This window comes from Peromyscus maniculatus, chromosome 8 (genome assembly GCF_049852395.1).
Source record: "Peromyscus maniculatus bairdii isolate BWxNUB_F1_BW_parent chromosome 8, HU_Pman_BW_mat_3.1, whole genome shotgun sequence".
Taxonomy (NCBI): domain Eukaryota; kingdom Metazoa; phylum Chordata; class Mammalia; order Rodentia; family Cricetidae; genus Peromyscus; species Peromyscus maniculatus.
Window position 1 is genome coordinate 92,103,254 of NC_134859.1, and position 26,475 is coordinate 92,129,728.

The 26,475-nt window shown below is 39.4% G+C and overlaps 1 protein-coding gene across 1 annotated transcript in view; it reads left to right on the plus strand.

The window, feature by feature from the left end:
* Efcab3 (EF-hand calcium binding domain 3) overlaps window positions 1–26,475 on the plus strand; it is a 419,664-nt gene that overhangs the window by 240,263 nt on the left and 152,926 nt on the right. Inside the window, exons 107-117 of the mRNA XM_076543522.1 lie at window positions 1,240–1,344; window positions 2,367–2,420; window positions 5,061–5,165; window positions 5,932–5,985; window positions 6,574–6,678; window positions 9,073–9,126; window positions 10,045–10,149; window positions 14,387–14,440; window positions 15,043–15,147; window positions 19,801–19,854; window positions 25,332–25,433. Of these exons, the coding sequence (XP_076399637.1) occupies window positions 1,240–1,344; window positions 2,367–2,420; window positions 5,061–5,165; window positions 5,932–5,985; window positions 6,574–6,678; window positions 9,073–9,126; window positions 10,045–10,149; window positions 14,387–14,440; window positions 15,043–15,147; window positions 19,801–19,854; window positions 25,332–25,433 (897 nt within the window). The remainder of the gene's footprint in view (window positions 1–1,239; window positions 1,345–2,366; window positions 2,421–5,060; window positions 5,166–5,931; window positions 5,986–6,573; window positions 6,679–9,072; window positions 9,127–10,044; window positions 10,150–14,386; window positions 14,441–15,042; window positions 15,148–19,800; window positions 19,855–25,331; window positions 25,434–26,475) is intronic.

The following is a 26,475-nucleotide window of genomic DNA, read 5'->3' on the forward strand; positions in this document are numbered from 1 at the left end:
AAGTAACTCAATTAAAAGACACATGTTGACATTCACTGTTTATTAAATAATTAATTGTGAATCCTTGCTTTGCTATAACTCCTTATTTCTGATTCTTTATATCAGAAATAGCATATATTTCATCTTAGAGCAGTGGTTCTCAACCTTCCTAGTGCTGTGACCCTTTAATACAGTTCCTCATGTTGTGGTGATCCCTAACCATAAAATTATTTTCACTGCTACTTCATAACTGTAATTTTGCTGCTGTTATAAATCATAATGTAAATATCTGGTATGCAGGATATCTGATATGTGGCCCCTGTGAAAGGACCATTTGACCCCACTAGGGGGTCACAACCCATAGATTAAGAACCACTGTCTTAGAGGGAATTCTATAGCATTTTTCATATTTTCTTACCTTTATCTGGCCCCCTCATGTTGTAACCGAGACAAAATTTATTTTTACCTATTTTATTGACTTTCTGTGTGTCCTTGGACAAGGCTATTAGGGGTTTCAACTTTGTTGAAACAATTTCAAGGCTCTTTTGTACTGTTTTATTTTAATGGAATTTGTGGTCATTGTATCACTTAGAATTTGATTGGGGAAACATAGTTACTAGGAGCAACAAGGTCAGGGAATTTATTACAAGATTAAGCCATGGAGTTGTAAGATATGGTGAAGGACTCTGAGGGCTGCTACCTCTGCTCCTGGTAATGGGCTCGAACTCACTTCACTTGTGACTTCCAAGTATGCAGAATTCATCACAGAACTGTACAGGAAAGGAATCTGCAGACATAGAATGATAAGAATATTATGCTTCTCAGCCAGCTGTCCCACTGCCCTAGGGAGCAACTGGGTAGCCTCATGCAAACACGCTTTGCCCCTCAGTGTAAATAGAAAGCCCACCTGGCCCCATGCGCTCACAGAGGGGGGTGACTGAAACCTCACTTCAGCTTTGCAATTATGCAGGGTTCTCTCTGACAAATACTATCCCAAAACTACACAGAAAAGCTGTGGGTGTGACTCAGTGGTAGAGCTTCTTGCTTAGCATGTGTGTGAGGCTCTGGGTTCAAGTCAAAACACAGAAGAAAAAAATAAAAACCTATACAGAAAATGGAATTCTTGAAAACATAGTTTCAACTTAGTAAGTTGGTACAGTCAAAACCAGTTAAAATCATTAAAGGTACTAATAACGAGTTTGCATATAGAAGGCGTTGGTAAAGTTCACCTTCTTATTACCTCATATCTTTTTTCCTAAGAGGGAAAGGTTCAGGTAAATAACCTGGACGGTTTCCTAAAAAGACTGGGAATCAAACTCAATGAAGAAGAATTTGCAAAGCTGTCAGAAGACCTCCCAGTGGATGGTGAGTACTACAGATCCCCCCAGGCATCTTCTTATCTTTGTGTCATAAAATACATGCTAAATTGGGTGTAACTGATGACAGATACATGTTAGAAAAATTGGAGAAGAAGCTAATATTAAAACAAGAATAAAACTTGGATCTTTATTACACCAAAACAAAATCAGCATAATCTATCTGTTTCTAAAAGAATTGCTAAAATGCCTTTAATCCCAGCACTCAGAAGACTGAGGCTGAGGCAGACAGACCTCCGTGAGTTCAAGGCTAGCCTCATCTACATAGTGAGTTTCAGGCCGGCTAGAGCTACATAATGAGACTCTGTCACACATGCATGCACACACACACGTGTGAATATGCACACACATGCACTCACACACAAATTATAGTGATATGAAAGGTTGTAGAGAGGTCAACAGGCCCATCCTTCCACCGTTCCTCAGTTTGTGAAATCTGAGGTTCGGATGATGGTGCAGGATACCTTCCAGTTTCTTCTGTGCCTCTAACAGCTTAGTTTGTCCCATTTTCTTTTCCTTAAGTTGTGTTGTTCCACATCTTTATGTTCCTTGATTTTTTTCTTTATTCATCTTCTCTTCCATATAAAATTTCTTCGTTCTTTCTGAATCTCTCACAGTCTATGCTAATACATCAAATAGTTTGAGCATTGGTCCTCCAGGAAGGAATCCTAGAGCATACGGGGCTAGGTTAGTAGCCCCTGCCTCCGCTGTTTATTCATACATGGACTTAAATCACTGGAATCCTAGGTCAATCCAGTAGTGTTTTCAAAAGTTGTTTATAATGGCTTCTGAAACACCATGGAAAATATACTTGTCCTGACCCAGTTTCTTAGGTATAAGTGACATTCCCATTTAATGGAGATCACATTAATTCCTTGAGGTCCAGGAATTTAATAAGTCAATGGAAAATTCAGAGGGTGGAGATTTTTATTGGTTGTTTTTTACCACAAATATATCCTGTTTCTTTTTCTATGTTTATGGTATTATTTTCCATTGTGCCTTTTCTCATAGATGATGGGAAGGCTGATCTGAAAAAGGTGATGGATAGAGTTAGAACCATTACAGGTGAGTGGGCAATTGTGAATCCCAGATGCTCAGTGTTTATAGTCAGTATATTTTATCATCCTTTAACTGTCATGTTAATTATGACATTTGCCTCATTTGTTAAATATTGAAAATCAAATCAGTGGCATTTTGCTTGTTTCTGGTATATTTTTCATTTCAATATATTTTTTCTCTCTTTATTTTAGAATAACCAGTTTCTATATTAGTAAGATAATAGCTGCCACAAAACTGTGCTAAATATTTCAGATAACTTATAACGTCTAACAATGGGACTGGCAGATATCACTTTAGTCCTTGCAACTATTTGCATGTATTATAGTTGAAGAAAGGGATGCATGGTGTGGACATCGGTTGTTGGTTGATTTTTACTCTTTGGCTTCCAAATAAATCACACAGAGTCTTATTATTACTTATGAATGCCCAGCCTTAGCTTGGCTTGTTGCTAGCCAGCTTTCCTTAACTTAAATTATCCCATCTACCTTTTGCCTCTGGGCTTTTTCTTTTTCTTACTTTTGTATATTTTACTTTCACTCTTCCTCTGTGGCTGGCTGGGTGGCTGGGTGGCTGGGTGGCTGGGTGGCTGGATCCTAGCATCCTCCTGTCCTTTTTCTTGCTCCTTCTTTATCCTCCCAGATTTCTCCTCCCATTTATTCTCCCTACTTGCCAGCCCTGTCTATACTTTCCTGCCAACCCAATGACTGTTCAGCTCTTTGTTAGACCAATCAGGTGTTTTAGACAGCAAAGTAACACAGCTTTACAGAGTTAAACAAATGCAGCATAAAAGAACGTAACACAAACTGGCTTTTTAGAGTCCATTCCCTATGGTGTGATGCCTTGTTCAGCCTTGATGCAAGGAGGAGGGGCTAGGTCCAGCCCCAGTTTGGTATGCCAGTTTGGTATGCTGTGTTGACTAACCAAGGGAGGCCTTACCCTCTATGAGGAGGGGATAAGGGTGAGATGGGGATAGGTGTGGGGGAGCAGGAGAAGGGGAGGGAGGCAAAACAGGGGTTGTTATGTAAAAGGAAAGAAAAAAAATTTTTTTTGGTTTTTTTTTCGAAACAGGGTTTCTGTGTGTAGTTTTGGTGCCTGTCCTGGATCTCGCTCTGTAGACCAGGCTGGCCTCAAACTCACAGAGATCTACCTGGCTTCTGCCTCCTGAGTGCTGGGATTAAAGGCATGTGCCTTCACTGCTCGATGAAAAAAAAATTTTTTAAGAAAAAAAAAAGAATGCAACACATCTTTGCATCATTAAAGAAATGTCCCACAGCATAAACAAATGTAACACATCTTAAAAGAATATTCCATAACAGATAATCTCTGCATTCAAAGTTACCTTGACATTATATATATACATAGATATATGTATGTATGTATGTATGTATGTACATCTGAATGTGGGTGTGTGTTCCCGAGCTCAGGTACCTAAGGAAGTTAGAGGCATTGGATGCCCCTGGAGCTGAGGTACAGGTGGTTGTGAGCTGAGAATCAAACTCTGGGCCTCTGCAAAAACAGAAAATGCTGAGTCATCTTTCCAGCTTTTTTTATTAGCATTTAGGATCAAATCTCTTTGACTGTAATAGTAGGTACCCTTGTAGAACTGTTTGACCTCTGCTCCCATTCTGTACCTTCTCATGCAGTGTATCATAGATTATTTATTTCCCCATTTAGAATTATTAGATGAAAATCTATATTTGTATATGTAATGATGTGTATTGATTTTTTTTTTTATTTTATTTTACAATACCATTCAGTTCTACATATCAGCCACGGGTTCCCCTATTCTCCCCCCTCCCACCCCCTCCCCTTACCCCCAGCCCACCCCCCATTCCCACCTCCTCCAGGGCAAAGCCTCCCCCGAGGACTGTGATCAACCTGGTAGACTCAGTCCAGGGAGGTCCAGTCCCTTCCTCCCAGCCTGAGCCAAGTGTCCCTGCATAAGCTCCAGGTTTCAAACAGCCAACTCATGCAATGAGCACAGGACTTGGTCCCACTGCCTAGTTGCCTCCCAAACTGATCAAGCCAATCAACTGTCTCACCTATTCAGAGGGCCTGATCCAGCTGGGGGCCCCTCAGCCTTTGGTTCATAGTTCATATGTTTCCATTCATTTGGCTATTTTTTTTCAATAATTGAGTAAAACCGAAATTTATTATAAGCCACAGTCGTCCTAGGGACCTCCATGCTATATATATAGCCTCCATGGTTCTATGGGTTGTGGTCTGATTGTTCTTTATTTTATATCTAGAATCCACTTATGAGTAAGTACATACCATAACTGTCTTTCTGGGTTTGGGTTACCTCACTCAGGATGATTTTTTTCTAGTTCCATCCATTTGCCTGCAAATTTCATGCTTTCATCGTTTTTCTCTGCTGAGTAGTACTCCATTGTGTATATGTACCACATTTTTTTCATCCATTCTTCCGTTGATGGGCATCTAGGTTGTTTCCAGGTTCTGGCTATTACAAATAGTGCTGCTATGAACATAGCTGAGTATGTATCTTTATGGTATGAATCAGCATTCCTTGGGAATATGCCCAAGAGTGGGATGGCTGGGTCTTGAGGTAGTTCGATTCCTAATTTTCTGAGAAACCGCCATACTGATTTCCACACTGGTTGTACAAGTTGTGTATTGATTTTTTAGGAGGAGAAGTGGATATCAAAAATGTGAAACCCATTCTATCAAAAATAGGAATAGAGCTTTCAGACAAAGAATTCTCAAAAGTGATGGAAAAACTCCCTTTTGATGGTAAGTATTTCAAATGCTAATATGACTTTAGAGCATTTGGGCTTTTTAATACTTAAAAAAATTTAACATGGGCTGGAGAGATGGCTCAGAGGTTAAGAGCACCGACTACTCTTCCAGAGGTCCTGAGTTCAATTCCCAGCAACCACATGGTGGCTCACAACCATCTGTAATGAGATCTGGTGCCCTCTTCTGTATAATAAATAAATAAATCTTTAAAAAATTTAACATCTAAAATTATCCCCATTTCCTAAGATTAAAGAAATTTAAACCTATCTCTTAAAAATTAAAATATTAACTTATTCTTGAGGAAAATTTGTACCTATAAAATTCTTAACTTTTAATTTGGGAAGAAGTATCCCCATCATGTTGAACTCTGCTGTCCAAAGGAAGGAGTGTCCACTGCTATCCTTACCTCCTGGGTACCTACAGGTGACTATGGGATTAAGGAAGGAAAAGGGTTATGTTAACCTAGAGGAGGATTTTTAAAAAGGTGAGATGGAACAAACACACACATGTACATACACACATACACAAGCACGCATGTACACACATGCATACACATGCACACACACTCAAGCAAATTGTACTTAAACTAAATTTTCCAGTAACTCCACCATGTTCTAAACTTTCCCTAATAGTATCTCAAATTGTATTTTAATGGAGCACTTTGTAAGGCAAGCAATAAGATTTTAGTCTTACTGAAATAATTTTAGTGAATTACCACATTATTTCACCATTACCTTAAATTTGCACTTTTTTTTTGTAGACGATAACAAGGTCTTTAAGAACAGGTTACTAGACACCATGACGTCTCTCAAAGGTGAGTGAGAAGTGTGTTGAGAATGAAAAGAAAATTGTGATCCTCACATCTATGTAGTCAGCATGACAATTTTGAGCGCTGGACGCTGACATCTCTGAGTATCAGTTGGCAAATGTCTCCTCTGTGTTCCATTTTACAAGAGGAAGTTCCACATGGGAAAGGAAATACCACATTTCAAGTTTGCATTGCAAAAATTATAGAAATGATCACCAGTGATCCAAAGGATTTGATCAGCAGCAAGTATAAGTAAAATTAGGATTTCAGCCAATAACAGTCAGCCCTATGTATTATTCAGAATAAAGAATGTTTTCTACCCATAAACTAAACTTCCCTGAATATTTGTTGCCATTTTAAACTTTGGTCTGTGTAGGTTCCTCAAGTTAAGACTCAAAGGAAGTAGCGTGCGTCCTAATTAAATAATAGACTCTGAATAGGTTTTAGTGAGTAGATAATGATCCCAAAATAGTATGCACACTCTGTGAGTAATGACATGGTGCTCAAAAAACTCACAATGTGGTATGTGTATCAATAAAATGTAAGAAGGCCTCTGTGGGCATCATTTAATCTTCTCTATGCTACATTCTTTAGGTGGTAAAGTCGATGTCAACAACCTGAACACAGTTCTGGGCAACATGGGAGTCAAACTTTCAAATATGGAGCTTAGAGATCTGAATCAAAGCATACACGTTGGTGGTGAGCATCTGACCGACATCAAACATCAGAGTCCCTTCATGTCACTGTAATATACTTACATAGAGTGTATCATTTCTAAAGAAAAGAACCTTACTTTCTCAGTTGGGGAAGTTATGAAGTCCTAGATTAAGGCTCCTGCATCCACTGACTGCTTCTTGCTGTATCATTACACAGTCGAGCCCTCATGGACTAACCTATTAAAAGTCCTGCTTTCAAGGCTAAAGGAATGACTCTGTGGGTAAAGCAAATGCAGGCAGTAGGCCCTTGGTTCAGATTCCCAGATCCTGGATAAAAGGGGCACAGTAGCATGACTGCAATCCCAGCACTTCTACTGTGGCATGGGAATCCCCAGCAGCTCAAGGGCCAGGCAGCCTGGCATAGGCAGCAGCTAAAACAGAGATCCTATCTTAAACAAGATATGTGAGGATCAAAACTCAGAGTTGTCCACTGACCGCCCAACGGGCACATACACGCGCACGCGCGCGCGCACACACATACCAATGAGATGTTTTTAATCCCACCTTTTAATAGTGTTAAGATGGCAAATAAACTCTTTGTGAGTTTTAAAGAGGACATACATTCAAATAATGATACCACAGTTTAGTTCAAAGAACCTTTGAGTGTATGTATGTATATATGTTTGTTTGTGTTATATATCCTTTTCAAAGGAGAAGGGAGAGCCAAGAAGAGCCATGTGGGGGGCACCATGCAAAACACCTGATTGTATTTTAGCACATGAGCAGCCTCTTTCCTATCTAAAAAGATAAAACATTATTCTTTGGTTTATGAGATTTTTGCTTTCACAAGTACCACATAGTACATAAGTCTTCCACATTTTGACTATGAGCTCAAACTCTCAGGATAGACCTATGTCTTAGTCACCTTTTCTCTCAATATAAACAAATCTGATCCACTATAAGCCAGAAATTGCATTGTTGAACTTTTAAGTTTTTTTTAAGACTTTTGATATTTTAAGTGACAAGAAATTGAATGAATCATTTACAGAGTGTTCTTTCAGATGTGTAGATACATTGTGGAATGGCTACATCCAGCTGACTAGCATACTCATTATTTAATTTCTGTGATGAGTACACATAAAATCTGTTCTTACTAAACATTCAAATATAGAATACTAACTGTTGTACGGTAGATATTTTGAACCATTCTCTGGTCTAGCTGAACTGTTTACCCTTTGATCAACATCTTCCCGACTTTACTCCTGGGCCAGCCCGTTAGCCAGCATTGTACTTCTTATTTCCCAGGTTGAACTCTTTTATACTTCATGTGTATTTGTAAATTGTGTGATGGTTTTCTGTCTGTGCCTGACACCTCATGTCGCCCTTCCCTCCCATGCCTCTAATTTATTTTCTGGTCTGCTCTTACTAGCTCTTCAGTGCTATGCTGAATAGAAGTGATAAGAGTGAATGCAGGTGTCTTGTGATAAATCTTGGTGGGAAAGTTTTCATTTCCCCATTGGTTGCAATATTAAATTGTGGGATTTTCATGAATGTTCTTGAGTATATTGAGGATCATGGGTTGTTTTTTTTTTATCTATTTAATTATTCTATCTATTGATTGAAGAAGGTAGTAGTTATCTTCCTACCACAGCTACAAAATACCTGGTACAAGTTATTTAGGAAATAAATAGATGTCTGGATGACTTAAGAGTTTTGGAGATTCAGAGTCTGATATTGGTATAGATACACCTCTTGGTCGTATCACCACATATGCTCCATATGGTAAATGTGGCTGTGGGGGGGAGGGGGAGCAAGCGACTGATTGTATCTTGAACTAGGAGCAGAAAGAAAGGATGGTGCCAACTTCAGGCTTTGATGAAAATCTGCTAATGAGCACTACCACTGACTCCGACAGGAACCTCCTGAGGTGTATCTCAAGAGACTCTGCTGTCTCTGGTAGTAATGAGGCTGCAGAAGGCCTGTTTGTCGTTTTCCCACTGAGCTCCACACTATTTGCGACCAGGGAGGTAGAGTAACATTCAGGATGCTTTTGTCCTTTCCCAGCACATCCAGCCTGAGATTTCCACCCCTCCCGTGCTGTACACCAGGGCTCCCCTTAGAAACCAGGCAAGATATAGTTTGGATCCTTTTTGAGGAAGCCCCGGGAGACAGTGCTAGGCCTTTCACGTTGACCATCTTGCTGATGTCACTCCAGAATCTTCCTTTTTGATGCTTGTCAAAGGAGAAGAGACGAGGTGATAAACTAGAAAGTGTGTTTCTGAAGTATGTGGACAATGGGGTTTCTGTGGACAGTGGCTGTTTCTGAAGTATGTGGACAATGGGGTGGTGCCCAAAGTGATGAGAGTCATTCCTGTGCGTGTGCGCAGAGTCCCATAGTCTTGGTTACATCGTAATGTGGTTTTAATCTTCCCTATAGTTGATGAGAAAATTCCTCTACAGACACTGATGGAAAAACTGAAAGACTATACAGGTGAGTGGAAAAGTTATAAAATGAGGTTTGGGCTATCCACATTAACGTTTTATAGTCACTAATGTTTCTCAGTACTCAATGTTTGACTTATAAATTCTACTGTTTTTGCATACTTGATAACGATATTTGACTCTAGAACTCCATGTTTTAACATTCTCTGTAGTTTGGAATGAGATTCTATAGTCTGTTATGATATTATAATTTACTTCAGTGGTTCTTTGTAAACAAAATAGAGAAAGACACAACAAACCTGAATGAAGTTTTCAAATGATCAAGTCAATGTCCTCATTGTATTCATTGTAATTCTTTTCAAAACCAAAATGATATTTTTGGCTAAGTATACCCATAAACCCAGAGCTCTGGAGACTGAGGCAAGAGGATCCTGAATTCAAATCAAGTCTCAGCTATGTAACTCTGAGGCAAATATGGGATACATAGGAAGACCCTGTTCAAAAATAAAGACACAAATAAACAAACATAAAATTATCTTTGAAGAAAGTTGTATATAAGTATCTTTTTATAACTTAAGTTAGGCCTGATGAGATGGCTCTGCAGGAAAAGAGAAAACTGGCTCTTGCAAGTTCTCCTCTGGCCTCCACACCTGCACCATGGCATGTGTATACCACACATAAGCATGCACACACACACACACACACACACACACACTAAAAAATAAATGTAATAAATTCATCCGGCTTCAGTCTAGAAGTTATTATTCAATCACTGTAAAAGAAACTTATTTATATTGTAAAGATAAATTTGGCTTAACAAAGTTATTGATGCAATAGCTTAAATTTTTTTTCTTTTTACTTTAATCTTTGGCCTTAAAACTAGGGTATTTTTAATTATAAAGGAACTCTTCCCATTAGACATCAAGCATGGTGTGAACTGTGATGCTCATCAAATCTCTTCTGACAGGTGAGAAGATCTCGACTGACGATGTACCAAGTGTCCTGGCAAACCTTGATATCGAGCTCACAGACAAGGAACTGCAGGACCTGATGAAACCGTTGCCCCTCGATGGTGAGTTGGTGGGAGCTTCTCGTGAGGTTGAGGCTCTTTTATCAGCATTGCTTTTTTTTAGTTGTTCGAAGTAATTAAAGAATAATTTTTAAAACTAAGACTGAAGATGCATAAGAAAGTTATCAGTGTCAGAGTTTGTTTTAGACATAAAGCAGCCATTGGTAAATGTTTTCTGTTCCTGCCCACACACCACTAATGAGCACACATCATAAAAAGACTAAGGGGAAAATGGAAGATACTAGAAACATTAGAATTTTTTTTTTTTTTTCGAGACAAGGTTACAAGGTTTCTCTGTGTTGTTTTGGTGCCTGTCCTTGATCTCACTCTGTAGACCAGGCTGGCCTCAAACTCACAGAGATCCTCCTGGCTCTGCCTCCCGAGTGCTGGGATTCTGATGTTTCCTGACTGCGCAGCGAAACATCAGAATTTAAAAGAAAGGAAAAGTGCATGTATGTGTTGGCATAATAAGACTCATTAAAAGAATATATTTGGCACATTGAGAAAGATCATTCATTTCATTGTTAGAGATGACAAGTTCAAACAAAATATTGTCTAACAGCTCCATTGAGAATAACTCATATGTTATATAATTAATCCAATGAAAGTGTTAGAGAGATGGCTCAGTGGTTAAAAACACTGGCTGCTTGACAGAAGACCTGGGTTTAGTTCCCAGCCACATGTTAGCTCACAAATGTCTGTAACTTCCATTTCCAAGGACCTGACACCCTCTTCTGACCCCCTTGGACACCAGGCATGCATATAGTGAACAGATATACAGGTAGACAAAACACCCTCACACATATAATAAAAGTAAAGTATATGATTTAATGGTGTTTCATATAGTCACAGACTTGTGTACTTATCACCGTTATCCATTTTAGAATATTTTTGTTATCTGTAAACAGAAACACCACACCCATTGCTAGTCATTCTTTGTCCTCAGTTCTTCCACACTACTTGGACAGCCACTAACCCATCTTCATCAATTTACCTATTCCAAACAGTTTGTAGAAATGGGATTATATAATATCTGGTCTCCTGTGAAAGTTCACCCATGTCCTATTATGCACCAGTACTTCACTCCTTTTGTTACTGAATAATCTTACATATTAGAAATATCACATTTCATTTATTATCCGTTCATGAATAAATGAGTATTTAGTTATTTCCACATTTGGGCTAGTATGAATGTTCCCGCAACCATTCACATACAAGTTTTGGGGTGGATGTATGTTTTAACTTTTCTAGGGTATATCTAGAAACAAAATTGCTGGGTCATACAGTAACTTTGTATCTAATGGTCAAAGAAAGCCAGGATAGGGGCTGAGGAAATGACTCAGCAGTTAAGACTTCTCTTTGAAAATACCAGAGTTCAGTTCCCAGTACCCAAATCCTGTGATTCAAAACAACTTATAACTCCATCTCCAGGGGATCTGATTCCTTCTTACCTGCATATACATGTACACACACACACACACACACACACACACACACACACACACACACACACACATGCGTGTGTTAAATAATGAAATAATCTTTTTTAAAAAGAAAGTCAGACTGTCTTCCAGAGTGGCTGTGCTACTTGACACTCCCACCAGCAGAGTATGAGGGTTCTAATTTTTCCACAGCTCCTGTTATTACCTGTCCTTGAGGGAGCTGAAGTGGTACCTCAGTCTGTTTCTTTTTTTTTTTTTTTTTTTTTTTTTGGTTTTTTTTTTCGAGACAGGGTTTCTGTGTAGCTTTGCGCCTTTCCTGGAGCTCACTTGGTAGCCCAGGCTGGCCTTGAACTCACAGAGATCCGCCTGCCTCTGCCTCCCGAGTGCTGGGATTAAAGGCGTGCGCCACCAACGCCCGGCCCTCAGTCTGTTTCTTTATGTTTCTCTAACAGCACTGATACTGAGCACCTTTTCATGTACACATTGGCCATTTGTGTATCATCTTTGGAGAAATGTCGAGTCCTTGCCTGTGTCCAGTTTTTGTTTGTTTTTGTTTTTGTTTTGTTTGTCAAGACAGGGTTTCTCTGCATAACAGCTCTGACTGTCCTGAACTTGCTTTGTAGACCACACTGGCCTTGAACTCACAGAGATTAACCTGTCTCTGCCTCCTGGAGTGCTGGGATTAAAGGATGGGCTACCATGCCCAGTCCTTTGTCCAGTTTTAAACTGTATTGGTTTTCTCAGCATAGAAAGTTCTTCATACATTGTAGAAAAGTCTCTTACCATATATTGCTTGCAGATAGTTTGCTCTATTTTTGTGTGTTGGCTTTATTGACAGTCTAAAAATAGTATTGCCTAATCTAAAGATATTGATGTTTTACATAAATTTCCTCTAGGGTTTCAGCTCTTATGTTTAGGTGTTTGATCTATGTGGAACATATTTTGTGTCAGGGGGATGAGATTAGAATCCTAAGCAATGATCTCCTCTTACATGTGAAGATCCAGTTCTCCCAGCACCATTTGTTATAAATACTCTTTCTCCCTTGGAATGAACTGATTGTAAACATAAAGAATTATTTCTGCCAGTTTTCTTCTATGGTTTCTATGATTCATGTTCCCCCAGAACCCCACTGCCTTGATTGTAAATGCACTGTATCCAGACTCTCTGTATTTTCCATCTTTATGTGGCCTATTACACTTTTTATTATTCTATTTCTTTTTTAAGGACTTTGTTTACCTTTTTCTCTCCCAAGCCTACATATATTTTAAACCCATTTAGAGGGTCTTTTTGTCTGAATCTGTCCTTACTCCTCATCTGTAACCTTTTCTGTCTGCATGAACAAAAAAAAAAAATTGCTGTGTAACTTAGATGGTGGTGTGCTGCTGCTGGCTCCTCCCACTCCGTTCCCCTAGTCTCGTGGTGGAGGCATGTTTACTGCCAGCTCTGGGAGCCATTTTCCCACCCCAACTCTGAGAAGACGCCACCAAGTAGCATGCTGTCAACTGCTCATAATCACCATGTAAGTGTTTGGTAGGAGGACCTCTTAAAAGAGCCACCTGTTTTTCCACAAACACTGAGCCAGAAAGCCATCTCTTAAAGGCGCCATGCCTCTGCTCACCCCCAGTAAACCGAGCCTACCAGAGAAAAGGTAACTACCAAGAAGCCATGCTTGACTTCATTCTTGTGTGTCTAGAATCTTTTTTTTTTTTTTTGGTTTTTTGAGACAGGGTTTCTTTGTGTAGTTTTGGTGCCTGTCCTGGATCTCGATCTGTAGACCAGTCTGGCTTCACACTCACAGAGATCCACCTGGCTCTGCCTCCTGAGTGCTGGGATTAAAGGCATGCACCACCACTGCCTGGCTAGAATCCTTTATTAAGCTTTGTCAGGTTTTATGTAAAAATTTCAGCCACATGTTCAAACACCATATGTAATTGGATGTCCATACCACCTGGCCCCAAATAATCAACTCAGAAGCAGAATATAAATTATAAATGCTTGGCCAATAGCTCAGGCTTATTACTAACTAGCTCTTATATTTTAAGTTAACACATATTCCTTATTTATACTCTGCTATGTGGCGGTACCTTTATTAGCATGGCACATTCATCTCCTGCTCCCTCTGCATCTGGTGGTTACTCCTCAGACTCTGCCCTTCTCCTTCCTGGCATTCTTAGTTTGGACACCACCCCCCTTTACTTCCTTCCTGGCTACTAGCCAATCAGTATGTTATTAAACCAATTTGAATTACAAATCTTTACAGTGTATAAGAGGATTATTCCACAGCATTTGATTATTGCTGCCTTGTAGTAAGTCTTCAGGTTTTAAAGTGTGAGTCTTCCTCCCTTGTCCTTCATTTTCAGGATTATTTGGGGTCTCTTTGCAAATGAATCTTACTATTAGCTTCTAGTTTACTCAAACAAGTTAGTATGGGTTTTGATAAATTGCATTGTATCTGTAGATCAGTTTGAGGGAGAACATCATGTTCACAATATTGAGTTTGGCGATGAATTTTGGACACAGTTTTATTATTTGAGTCTTTGAACATTTCCCTCTACCATGCTTGTCATTTTCAGAGTATAAGTGTTCCCATTTTGTTAAATGTATTCTAAAGTATTTTATTCTTCTAGATGTTATTATAATTGGAGTCACTTTTATTTGTTTATTAATTATATACAAAATGGAATTGGTGTTTATAAACAAGTTAGCAGTTTTGAAAGTTTGGAGCTTTTATTGTTAAATTCATACTTCTTTGCTAATCTCAAATTTACCATTACGTCATTTATGGCTTTTCTTACAGATACTGGGAAGTTAAGTACTAACAGGCTGCTGAAGGGTGTGAAGGATCTCAAAGGTAAGGGGCCACAGGACAAGGCATAGCATCTGGATTCTCCAGACTTCATGCCACCCAGTTATGGACTGGGACTCATACAGTTGTGATTCATGGAGCATGCATTTTATCTGCTGTTGCAGTGTAGTTTTTGTGACATGAAGTCTACTATATTTTTACATTTGTTCCCTTTTTCCTCTAAATAAAAAGAGCAAAACAAAGAGCTAGCTATCCATTATTGAAGTACATCATGGAGCCACAGAGGTAATAGTCCACAAACACAAAATGATCCTGCCTTCTGTGCTATGGAATAAAGTTGTGGTATCTGTGGTTTGCTTAGCTCAACTCTTTGATACTGTTTAAACATGTCAGTTTATCAATAAGAATAATTAAAACACATACCACATCTGGCTTTCCTGTTCTCTTGAGGCTTTTGAATGGACAGATTTATTTAGGACTTCAGCCTTATTGAAATGTAATATTACAAAACCATAAAATTTTAGAATTTTAAAATATCTTATTTTGTTTTAGAAGTGTTATTTAAGTTTAATGCTGAAAACAATGCCTTTTTTATGTTGCTATCATGTGACTTTTTTCAAATGATGTTTCACTGCCTCTTTTCTAAGTGGGGAAGATCAAAAAGGATAATCTCCATAGTTCTTTGGAAAATATGGGGTTCAAACTCTCAATGGAGGAATTTGCTGAAGTGACAGAAAACCTAGACACTGATGGTGAGCAATAAGATGAATTTAAATTATCTGTTGACTTTATCTCCTATATGATGAAATATTTAAAATTGTAATCAATATTGAATAGATATTGAAAAACTTAGAGGAGATCCCAATGTTAAGGTAAAAATACTCAATTTAAAATTAAAAAATAATAGTATATTTCTACAGGGATTACAAAAATTGCTGGGAGCTATCAGAATTAGTAAGACATTAGTGAGGGCTGGGCACACAATGCAGTGGTTCAGCGTTTACCTGGCATACATGAGGCCCTGCATTCAGTCCCCAGTACAAGGAAGAAGGGAAGGGGAGAGGGAGCAGAGAAAGAGAGGGGGAGAAGGGGAAGAGAAAGGAGGGGAAAAGGAAGGAAGGGGAGGGATGGAAGAAAGGAAGACAGGCAAGGAGAAAAGGAAGGAAGAAAACGTGACGAGGAGAGCGAGAAGTGTAGTGCTAGACTAGTCATAAGCAAGCCGGGCTGGAGTGTGCAGCCGGACTCCAGAACCGTGGGACCTCATCTTGTTTGTTCTGCTGCCCGGTCACTCTGCTGTCTGTCATTACTCCCTTCAGGCAGTGCACCACACAAGCTCAGCAGTGATCTAACTGTAAAGCCCTGTGCATGGTCAGTCTTTTTAGCTGTTCTGCTGTGTAGTTGGAAGTTTTCTTGTGTGCCAGCCGGCTGGTGGTCTGGACAAATCTCTCCCACTCACATCCCCCAAGTAAACACACAGAGGCTTATATTAATTATAACTGCTCACCCATTAGCTCAGACTTATTACTGACTAGCTCTTACATTTAAATTAACCCATAATTCTTATCCATGTTTAGCCACGTGGCTTTGTACCTTTTCTCAGTTCTACGTTGTCATCTTGCTTCCTGTGTCCGGCTGGTGACTCCTAACTTAGCCTTCCTCTTCCCAGAATTCTCCTTGTCTGCTTATCCCACCTATACTTCCTGCCTGGCTACTGGCCAATGAGCATTTTATTTATCAACCAATCAGAGCAACACATATTCACAGCATACAGAGCAACATTGCACAGCACTCTGAGGGATTCTTAGTTATTGAAAGTATCACCTTTGTTGCCTGCCTCACTTCTGGATGGTCTGCTCTGACCTCCATTCCTGTCTTGCTTTCTCTCTGTATGAACAATTTAGTCTTCAACACCCACTTGAAAGCTTAGATTCTCCCGATTACTTCATCAGGTCAATATTGATTGCTTTTTGTTTTTATTTATTTGTTTGTTTTGGGTTTTTGGGACATGATTTCTCTGTGTATCCCTGGCTGTCCTGTAACTCACTCTGTAGACCAGGTTGGCCTCGAACGCACAAAGATCCACCTGCCTCTGCCTCCCAAGTGCTGGGATTAAAGGCAAGGGCCACTACTGCCTGGCTGCTTTTTGATTTTTTAAATAACAATATCTTCTTTATAGAAATATTTTCATACATGCATATAACATATTCTGATTATATTCACTGCTCCATTATCCTCTCTCCATGTATGTGTATGTGTTCTAATTTCTGCCTAAAAAGACACATTTGTCTAAGTCTAGTTTATTTCACTTAGAGTGATTATCCCTAGTTCCATCCACTTTCCTATAAATGATGCACATTTGCTCTTTTGTCTGAATTAACACTTCACTGTGCATGTAAAACCACCTTTTCTTTATTCATTCATTGATTAACAGGCACCCAGACTGATTCCCTAACTTATCGGTGGTGACTAAATCCCACAGTAAACACTGTACAGATAGTTCTGCAGCACACTGACTTAGATTCCTTCTGGCGTATATCCAGAAGTCTGCCTGGGTCATGTGGCAGTTCTAGTTTTAGTTTCTTGAGAAACATCCATACTAACTTCCATGCCACCAACAGTTGGTAAGTGGTCCTTGTACATCCTTCCTCCACATCCTCACCAGCACTTGTTTTTGATTTCTTCATGATAACCATTCTGATTGAATGACATAAGAATCTCAATGATGATTTTGTTTGTGTTGCTCTGATGGCTAAGGATGCTGAACACTTTTGCATGTATCAGTGTGGTTTATGCCACTCTTCTTCCCGGAATTTCTGGTTTATGAAATGAGTGAGCAGGATCCCAAGGCTGGTAAATCAGTAGAGACAGCTCTCTGGGGAGACAGTTAAGTGTTACAACTCCAGTCTATTCCAGGAAGAAAGGGGAATATAAAGGCTGGGGACAGTGGCAGGAGTGTCACGTGACTTGTGTCAAGAGGCAGGGCTCCTAGTATGTGCCTCAAGGGAGCCTTCCAGCAGGGATCTGTGTCAGGGTTTGAGCTAAAGATAAGTCAGGCATCTGGCTTTAGAGACAGCTTTCAGTAAAGGTCAGTCCTCCAGGTCCAGGGACATTCTCCAGAGAAGGGCAGGTAAAGAGCAGGGAGCCTTACTGGGGAGGGAGGGAGTTCCATAGTGCCAAGCTTAGAGAAAAAGCTGGTAGTCTTATGGCAGACTGCGACCTCCACCAGCCACCGATGTATCCAACATATCAATTTACAGTTTGTGCTTCATCTGAGAACTGTCTGTTCGCTCATTTGCCCAACTACTAGTTGTTGATTTGCTCTTTTGTTGTTTGCTTTTTTTAACTCTTTATGCACTCAGGATGCAGATGAATAGCTGGCAATGGTCATCTTCATTCTGGAGGCTGCATCTTGATTCTGTTCATTGTTTCCTCCACTATGCAGAAGCTTTTTAATCCAATCAAATCCCACTTGTTGAGTTTGCTATTGCTCCCACAGCTTTCAGAGTCCAACTAAGAAAGTTGTGCCTAATGTCTATATCTTCAAGTGTTTCCCCCAGTAGTTTCAAATATTCAGATGTTATATTAGATTTTTGATCCATTTTGAGTTGGTTATTTTACAGGGAGAAAAGAAAGGATCTACTTTGTCTTCTCTATGGCTATCCAGTGCCCAGAACATTTGTCAAAGAGACTGTGATTTCTCCAGAGTATGGCTTTTTTTATACATTTGTCAGAATCGGGTGGCTGTGCCTGAGAGTTTGTTGGTGGGTCCTCTCTTCTATTCCATTGGTCTAAACATCTGTTTTTCTACCAGTAACTAGCTGCTTTGCTGCTATGGCTCTGTAGTGTAAATTAAAATGAGAAATTGTGGTAACTCTGGCATTGCTTTTTTTGCTCAGGATTACTTTGCCATTTGGGGGTCTTTTGTGTGTCCACATGGATTCTAGGATTATTACTCTATTTCTGTGAATAATGCCATTGGAATTTTGTGACAGTGATTAAATATGTAGGTTGCTTTCAGTGATGTAGTACTTTTCATACATAGACTTAGTTCCGCTCCTACATCAACACGAGAGGACTTTCCATCTTTGAGTATCTTCAATTTCTTCTTCATTGTTATGTGCTTTTATTGTAAAAATATTTCACCTCATTGGTGAAATTCCTCTGCATTTTAGGGAGATAGTAGATAGGGATGCTAGATAGAATCGTTTTCCTGCTTTTTTTTTTCTCAGAAATGTTTACTATTGGCTTATAAAAAAAAAAGTGCTTGTTTTTATGTGGTGGTTTTATATCCTGTACTTTGCTAAAAAGTGTTTCTCAGATCTAAGTGTCTTCTGGTGGCATGTTAGGGTCTAATTTAAGTTTAAGTTCTTAGCATCTTCCCGACCAAGTAATGGAGTCTTTCCCTTTCCTTTCCGTATTCCCTTTATTTCTTCTGTAGCCTCATTGCTATCTCTGCCCGGGTCAGGTCGACAGTTGGTGCTTATGTCCTCCCTACTATTTAAGTGGAAATGCCCCAGGGCTCAAGTGGGACTGGTGTGAACTGGAGCTGAGCAGTTCCACCCAGATGGGCTAGAAACTCATCCTAGCAGAGTACTGTGCATGAGGCTCTGGGCTTGATCTCCAAGACTTGAAATTAAGTTCCTAACTTATTCATTAAGTCATTAAAATGGAAATGATTATAAGGTGTTTTTAAAATTAGGCTATGGCACATGTATGGGGGTCAGAGGACAGCTTCCAGGAAGTCAGTTCTTTATGTTTACTGTGGGGGTCCTAGAGGTAGAACTGAAGTCATCGAGCTTGGTGGCGAGTGCCTTTACCTGCTGAGCCACCTCACTGGCCTCTGGTTACAGACGTTTAAAGGAGAATGAACAAGTTTCCAACAAATATTCCTTTTTGTTATTAAGAAATTCTTTTATTCATTTTACATACCAATCACAGATTCCCCTCTCTTCCTTCCTCCCATCCCCCCACCCCCCTCAACCCTCCTCCAACAAGGTAAGTTCTCCCATGGGGAGTCAGCAGAACCTGGTACATTCAGCTGAGGCAGGTCCAAGCTCCTCCTTCTGCACCAAGGCTGCGCAAAGTGTCCCACCATAAGTAGTGGGCTCCAAAAAGCCAGCTTATGCACCAGGGATGGATCTTGATCCTACTGCCAGGGGGCCCCTTAAGCAGATCAAGCTACACAACTGTCTTGCTTATGCAGAGGACCTAGTCCAGCCATGGAGGCTCCACAGCTCCAACAGATATTCTTAATAGGGCATAAATTCCTAAAGGTTCAAAAAGCTTAAGAAGTGTCAGAATTGCAATGGGAGTTAAATTAGCTAGACTTCATTATGTATGCATAATTTGTATTTTGTTTTCTGAGCTCATGCCGTTGATTGTGTGTTTCTGTTGAACATTTACAGCAAAGGGGAATGCTGATCTGCAGAAAGTGATGGAAAGAGTGAAAGCTGTCACAGGTGAGCACAAAGTCCTGCCACCTAAGTCTTGTATTGAGTCGATTCTTGTAATTACCATTGGCAGTAACTGCTGTGATACTGTTACTTTACTCTGTTTTATAAGCATCTGCCTAAATTGGACTTTAAAATTAGACTCTTGGTAGTAAAATTTTAGTGTTATATCTTGATGGAGATACTTATTTTCTAAAAATAATTTTGGTAGATGTTTTCTCTTGGTTAATACAATAAAGGTAAACAGAAATTATTGCTTAAAATATACATAATTGAAACCAAATATAGTGGCACATTTAAATTTTTTTTCTTTTTACTCTTTGGGGGCCTGCCACCCAGCTCCCAAATAAATACACGGAGACTTATTTTATCTTATGAATGCAAGGCCTTAGCTTGGCTTGTTTCTAGCCAGCTTTTCTAAATTAAATTAGCCTGTTTCTCTTCTACATTTTGCCTCTGGGCTTTTTCACCTTTCTTTTTCTATATGTCTTTCTTCCCTTCTTACTCCATGGCTGGCTGAGTGGTTGGATGGCTGGCCTCTTGTGTCCTCCTCTCTTTCTCCTTTTCTCACTCCTCCCTCTTCTCTCTTCTTCCAAGTCTGGGTTTCTCCTTCCAATTATTCTCTGTCTGCCAGATCTGCCTATCCTTTCTCCTGCCCAGCTATTGGCCACTCAGTTCTTTATTAGACCAATCAAATGTTTTAAACAGGCACAGTAACAGCTTTACAGAGTTAAACAAATGCAACATAAAAGAATGCAACACATCTTTGCATCATTAAACAAATATTCCACAGCATAACCAAATATAACACATCTTAAACTAATAGACCATGACACACATTCTTGTCATCTCAGTACTCAGGGAGGCAGAAGCAGGGGGATTGTAAGTTTGATACCAACTTGGACAACATAACAGGACCCTGTCTCAAAAATAAAATAAGACTTTAGTTCCCTAGCACTTCTGGTTTATGAAAGCAGATGGTTCCTCCTAACTAAAGGATAGACACTTTGTTCCTTTCCTGTAGACCATGCAGAAGCCTCATTTGGGGCAGACTGCCTTAAGAGACTCTTTCCTTTCTAGCTACTAGACATACAATCAGTGTGAGCTTCAACCCACTGGGAGAGTGGTAGCTCTGCTAAGGAGGGAAGTCATTATTCCTGGAAGAACTACAAGGCCTGGCCAGTACATACTGCTGTGAACTGGAACAGGTATAGGACAGGATCTTGAGAGTGCTATAGCAAAGTGCTGTGTGGCATGTAAGGGAGTTAGTTACTTAGTTACAAGGACATGCTCCTGTAACTCAGATTTGAATGTGTAGTGTGTGGTCAAATGTACTGCTAGGATGGCTCCTAGAAACTGGGCAAACAATGTTCCATGTTAAATTACTTAGAAATTACAGAAATACTTAGAGGTATATGGAGACAGAACAAAAATGTTAAGGAGTCTGTTACATAAGACTGGAAAGAGACATGATGGGCTCACTATATTGTGTTGACCGAGATAGCAAGACTGAACGGTTCCTCCCTCTAGTGTGAGGATCCCACTTCCTATCAGAGCCACGACTTTGGTGAGGGGACTTGGGACCACAGACTCTGCTATCTATGAAGTTCTCTTGTTGTTCTTGTCTTATCTCGATCCTGGCTTCAGCTTGGTTTCCTTAGCAAATAGGAAATGTGGACCCCTTTAGAGGTTGCCATTGAGGCTTTCCAGCTTTACTACACCAAGTTGCTAAGCATCAGCCTTCCAATGCTACATTTACAATTTCAATTTCCTCAAAGCTCTGAAAGCTATAAATGCATGTAGGCAAAGGAGTCTTGAGTCCCACAAGGGTTGTTATTGGGCATATCCAATAACAGGCTACAGGTGCTAAGTTTTACAAGCAAAACCACACTCAAACTGGCTTGCTCAAACTGATAACTAGGAAGTCTGTACAGAGCACAGGGATTACAGACTAATAAATGGCTATCTGATCTTTATCCACATGAGGATCCTATGGGTTAGTGAGGAGCCATGGGATGAAAGAAGTACAATCACTATAATAAAATAAAGAAGGAAGGGAGAAATTGGAACAGGAAAAGAAAGTAGTAATTATTTCATGCTGATGACATGCCAACTTGTACATAGATTCTTTTCCAATTTAAAATTTTCTTCTAATTTGATTGTAAGTTGAGCAAATTTTTAAAGCAAATTATTAAAAGATTGTCCTCTTTTGCTGCCCTAGTGGATCATTATGGCTTTTCTGTGACCTTCAATTGAGGCAATTCTTTTTTTTTTTTTTTTTTCCACTTATAAACTGTATGGCCGTGGCAGGCTTCTTGCTAACTGTTCTTTTATCTTAAATTAACCCATTTTTATAAATTTATACCTTGCCATGTGGCTGGTGGCTTCCCAGCGTCTTCACATGCTGCTTGTCCTGGCGGTGGCTGCAGTGTCTCTCCTTCAGCCTTCCGCTTCCCAGAATTCTCCTCTCTCCTTGTCCCACATACTTCCTGCCTGGTCACTGGCCATCAGTGTTTTATTTATATAGAATGATATCCACAGCATTTCCCCTTTTTTCTTTTTTTAAAAAGTAAGGTTTTAACTTTAACATAGTAAAATTACATATAACAAAACAATTATCGAGCAAGAATTACAGTTACAATATTAAAGAAGATGTCCTATCTATCTTATATTTGTGAGCTTAAGGTTTTATATCTAACTTATCTTTTGTCATAACTGAGGAAATTACAACTATCTAGTTTTCAACCACATCAAAGACCTGAGAAGGAACATAATGGTACCTGAGAAATGGTAGATGGATGCAAGCAACTTTTGGGAATCTTGCAAGAGTAGACCAAGACAGCTGGCAGCCTGGACAGTCACCTAATGTTTCTCAGCATTGTTGGTGCATTCAAATTGGCTACAGGCCTAGAGTATCTGACAGACCATTTTTAGAAGCAGGAATTCTGAAAGACCATCTTACCCTGTCTTGGCAGAGTACAGTGGTCGCTTTCCTTGTGTTCCGCTTGTCTAGAAAGGACAGCATTATATTTGTACTGTCATCCATCAAGGCAAGGGCAGTTCTTTGCCCAGTAGGCCATTTTGTGCCAAGAAGACAAACTTCCAAATGGAAATGTCTTAGAAGCCCAACATTCTCTTGGGATCAATTGGTGCAGCCAGGAGCAATTGTGTCTCATATCAACAGAATTTTAAGTTATTTAAATGCCATATTCTCTAGGTCTATGAAGTGTTTGAAGATTACCTATCTATCTGAAATATATCTATGTATACCTAGAAGACTTAACTAACATGGCTACAAATATGATTATCATAGATGACTAATTATTAATCTATTTTTAATTATCCATTACAATTTTAAATGAGTTACATAAACAATACCTCAAACAAGAATAGAAATATATATATATACAGTATAACAAAATTAACTTTAAGTTTGTATCAATAAAGTAAAATTTATACCAATGTAAAACATTTTAAACATAAACTAAAATCTATATCAATGTAAAACATTTTAAGCAAGTTGTTCTTTAAAAGTAGGTTCATTAATCTACCCTTTTATCTTATCATCTCCATATTCTCCTATATATCTATATCATATCCCCTTTTCTTTTTTAGAAAGAGATCACATTTATAATCAACCTGTTTTAAATAAAAATATTGGTTTTTCTCTGTCCCACACCAGAGGGCTCTTCTGATTTGGGACACAAGAATCTCTTAACCATTTTTTTTAAAGCAATATGTCTGGGTTTAGAGGGGGAGTGAGCCAATTCCACCTCGAAAGCCAGCTTGGTATATTTGGGAATTTGGGCGTAGCATCTCTTACTACTTCCTGCTGGAGGGGGGCGCTGTATCTTATGGGGATGCAAAGAAAATTTTAGGCCTATGGGGTAGTCCGTGAGGCTGTATTGTGTGAACCAGTTGCCTTGAAACCGCTCTGGATGTTGGATCATCTGGGCCATGGTGTCATCGGAGATCTTTCAGGGGGTCTTGGCTGGTCAAACCTGATGTATCTTAATCTGGAACAAATCCATAGCCTCTGGCTTTCTGTGGAAACAAAAGCAGAACCTCTTTTCCAAAGCAACATATCCTTAAATCCAAATTTTGAAGTCAAGGTACCTTTAAAATATACATTTTGGCATAACTCAACAGCTTTTGCAATCAAATGTTTTTCTTCAGTTACGAATATCAAAGAGAATATAATCCAGATTCTCTGTGTGGTAGCCATCTTTACGTGGCATATTTTTTATATTACCTTGAGCCTATTGCTTTAAACTGCACCATTCTAAGACTGAAAAGGCACTGTGGCTGCTGGCTCCGCCCAGTTTAGCTTCCCAACATGGCAGTGGGACGTTTTCCACCAGCTCTGGGAGTCATCAAGTCTCAGAAATAGTGGGTCTAAGCTTTTATCAAAGCAGCGTGTAGCCCAGAAACCTTTTTTTTTTTTTTTTTTAATACTAGTAAGGACTAAATCTACCACACAGCTTAATGTGCCGCTGGCAGACGCCTCATGTCTGCCATACTGCTGGTCAAACGCACACGCCAGGAACCCGCCAGTGTTCAAACCTGCGTTTTGCGGAGTCTAGCTGCCCGTATGAGACAAGAAGCAGGAACCTGGTTTTGGCTCTGTTTAGTATTGGTTATTAAATATTCTCAGGTTTAAGGTGGAAACTCGAGCCGTTGGGCGCCATTTGTTGCTGGAGGGCTTCTCTCCAGGTTCCCCAAGCCCCGCAGTCCCACAATCCACTTATAAAATAATCACTCAGACGCTTATATCACTTATAAACTGTATGGCCGTGGCAGGCTTCTTGCTAACTGTTCTTTTATCTTAAATTAACCCATTTTTATAAATTTATACCTTGCCACGTGGCTGGTGGCTTCCCAAGCGTCTTCACATGCTGCTTGTCCTGGCAGTGGCTGCAGTGTCTCTCGAGGCAATTCTTAAGAGTTTCCAGACAGTCCAATGGGAAGTTGGGTTTGTTAATAGTTATTTATATCATTATATGTGAGTTCCATGGTATATTGTTGTGTTATAAAAAGCCAAGTGTGGAATACTTTTTGATATGTGTCATATAATAGCAGAATAAAATAAATATGAAATATATGATGAATGGCATAAAATAGAATATCTTAGATCCCAATTTATTTTATACCCTATATAATACTACATTCCTTATATATTTTGTTCAATGAATTATTGCTTTTATGTGAAAAGCAAAATCATGATTCAGAACACTTTTTTCAGTGTGAAACATGTTTTGAAATGGATTTTATGAGCATTTGTGAGACCTATTGTTGAGCTTCAAGCCTGTCCTCTAAGATCTTAATGCAGTTTATAAACACATGAAGTCTGTGGAGATGTATGATCAGATCCATAACTTCCCTCAGATTTTCAAAGGGAGCGTGTCTCAAAAAAACAAATCCCCTTGGAACTCACAATTTTTTGTGTTAATGGTTTTCTTCCCATGGTTCTGTCTTTTTCTGAGCAGAGAATGTCAACATAAAAAATCTGGAAAATGTTCTAGGCAACATGGGAATCAAGCTGTCCAGCAAAGAACTTGACGATCTGACAAAAAACCTGCCCATCGGTGGTGAGTGTGTCCAATGCCATTGACTCTATTTATGATTTCTGATTTTAGAGACATGATCTTACTATCTAACTCAGAAAAGCCTGGGATTTGCTATGTGTCTTAGTTAGGTTTCTTCTGCTGTGATAAAAACACTATGACCAAAAGCAATTTGGGGAGGAAAGGGTTTATTTCTTCATTACAAAGGGAAGTCGGGGCAGAAACTCAAGACAGAAACCATAGAAGCAAAGGCCATGGAGGAACACTACCCACTGGCTTGCTCCTCATGGTCTGCTCTGCCTTTCTTATAGAACCCCGGATGACTTGGCCAGGGATGTTACTATCCCCAGCTTTCTTTTATCACCCAGGATGACTTGGCCAGTGGTGTCACCATCCCCAGTAGGCTAAGCCCTCCCACATCAATCATTAAGAAAGAAAATGCCCCACAGACTCTCCTACAAGCAATTTGATGGAGACATTTTCTCAATCGAGGTTGCTCTTCCCAGAAACTCTAGCTTGTTTCAAGTAGACAAAAGCTAACCAGGATACTATGCAACCGAGACTTCCCAAGAAATCTTGATCCCCTGCCCCACTGCCTGAGTGCAGAGAACACAGCCATGTGCCACCATGTCCAAACCCATTGACTTATGAACTTTTGGTTTTATAGACATTAGCTTCAGAATAAATAAATGAACTTTTTCTAGGGAAAAATAGTAATGCTGGGTAAGACATGCCAGTAACAAAGCCCTTGAGAAGGTAAGTCCTGGGCATTAGTGACATGGTCAGGAAGAGTCTTCTAAATTTGGGAACAGGAAAGCTGGCCTCTAGGAAATAGTCACTTTTGAATCCTGTCTTTTCATTATCAAATATGAGATTTTTCTCTTTCATACACATTTTTGAAACAAGATTATTTTCAATTCAAATTTTTCTGTATTTCATTCTTTTTATATATTATGAGTAAACATCTGAGTGACTACTTAAAGTGCTTAACAAGAACCCCACTGTAATTCATAGGGTGGGCCATAGCTTTAGGTTATTATTATCTTAGGAGAATGGAGAGTGTTCA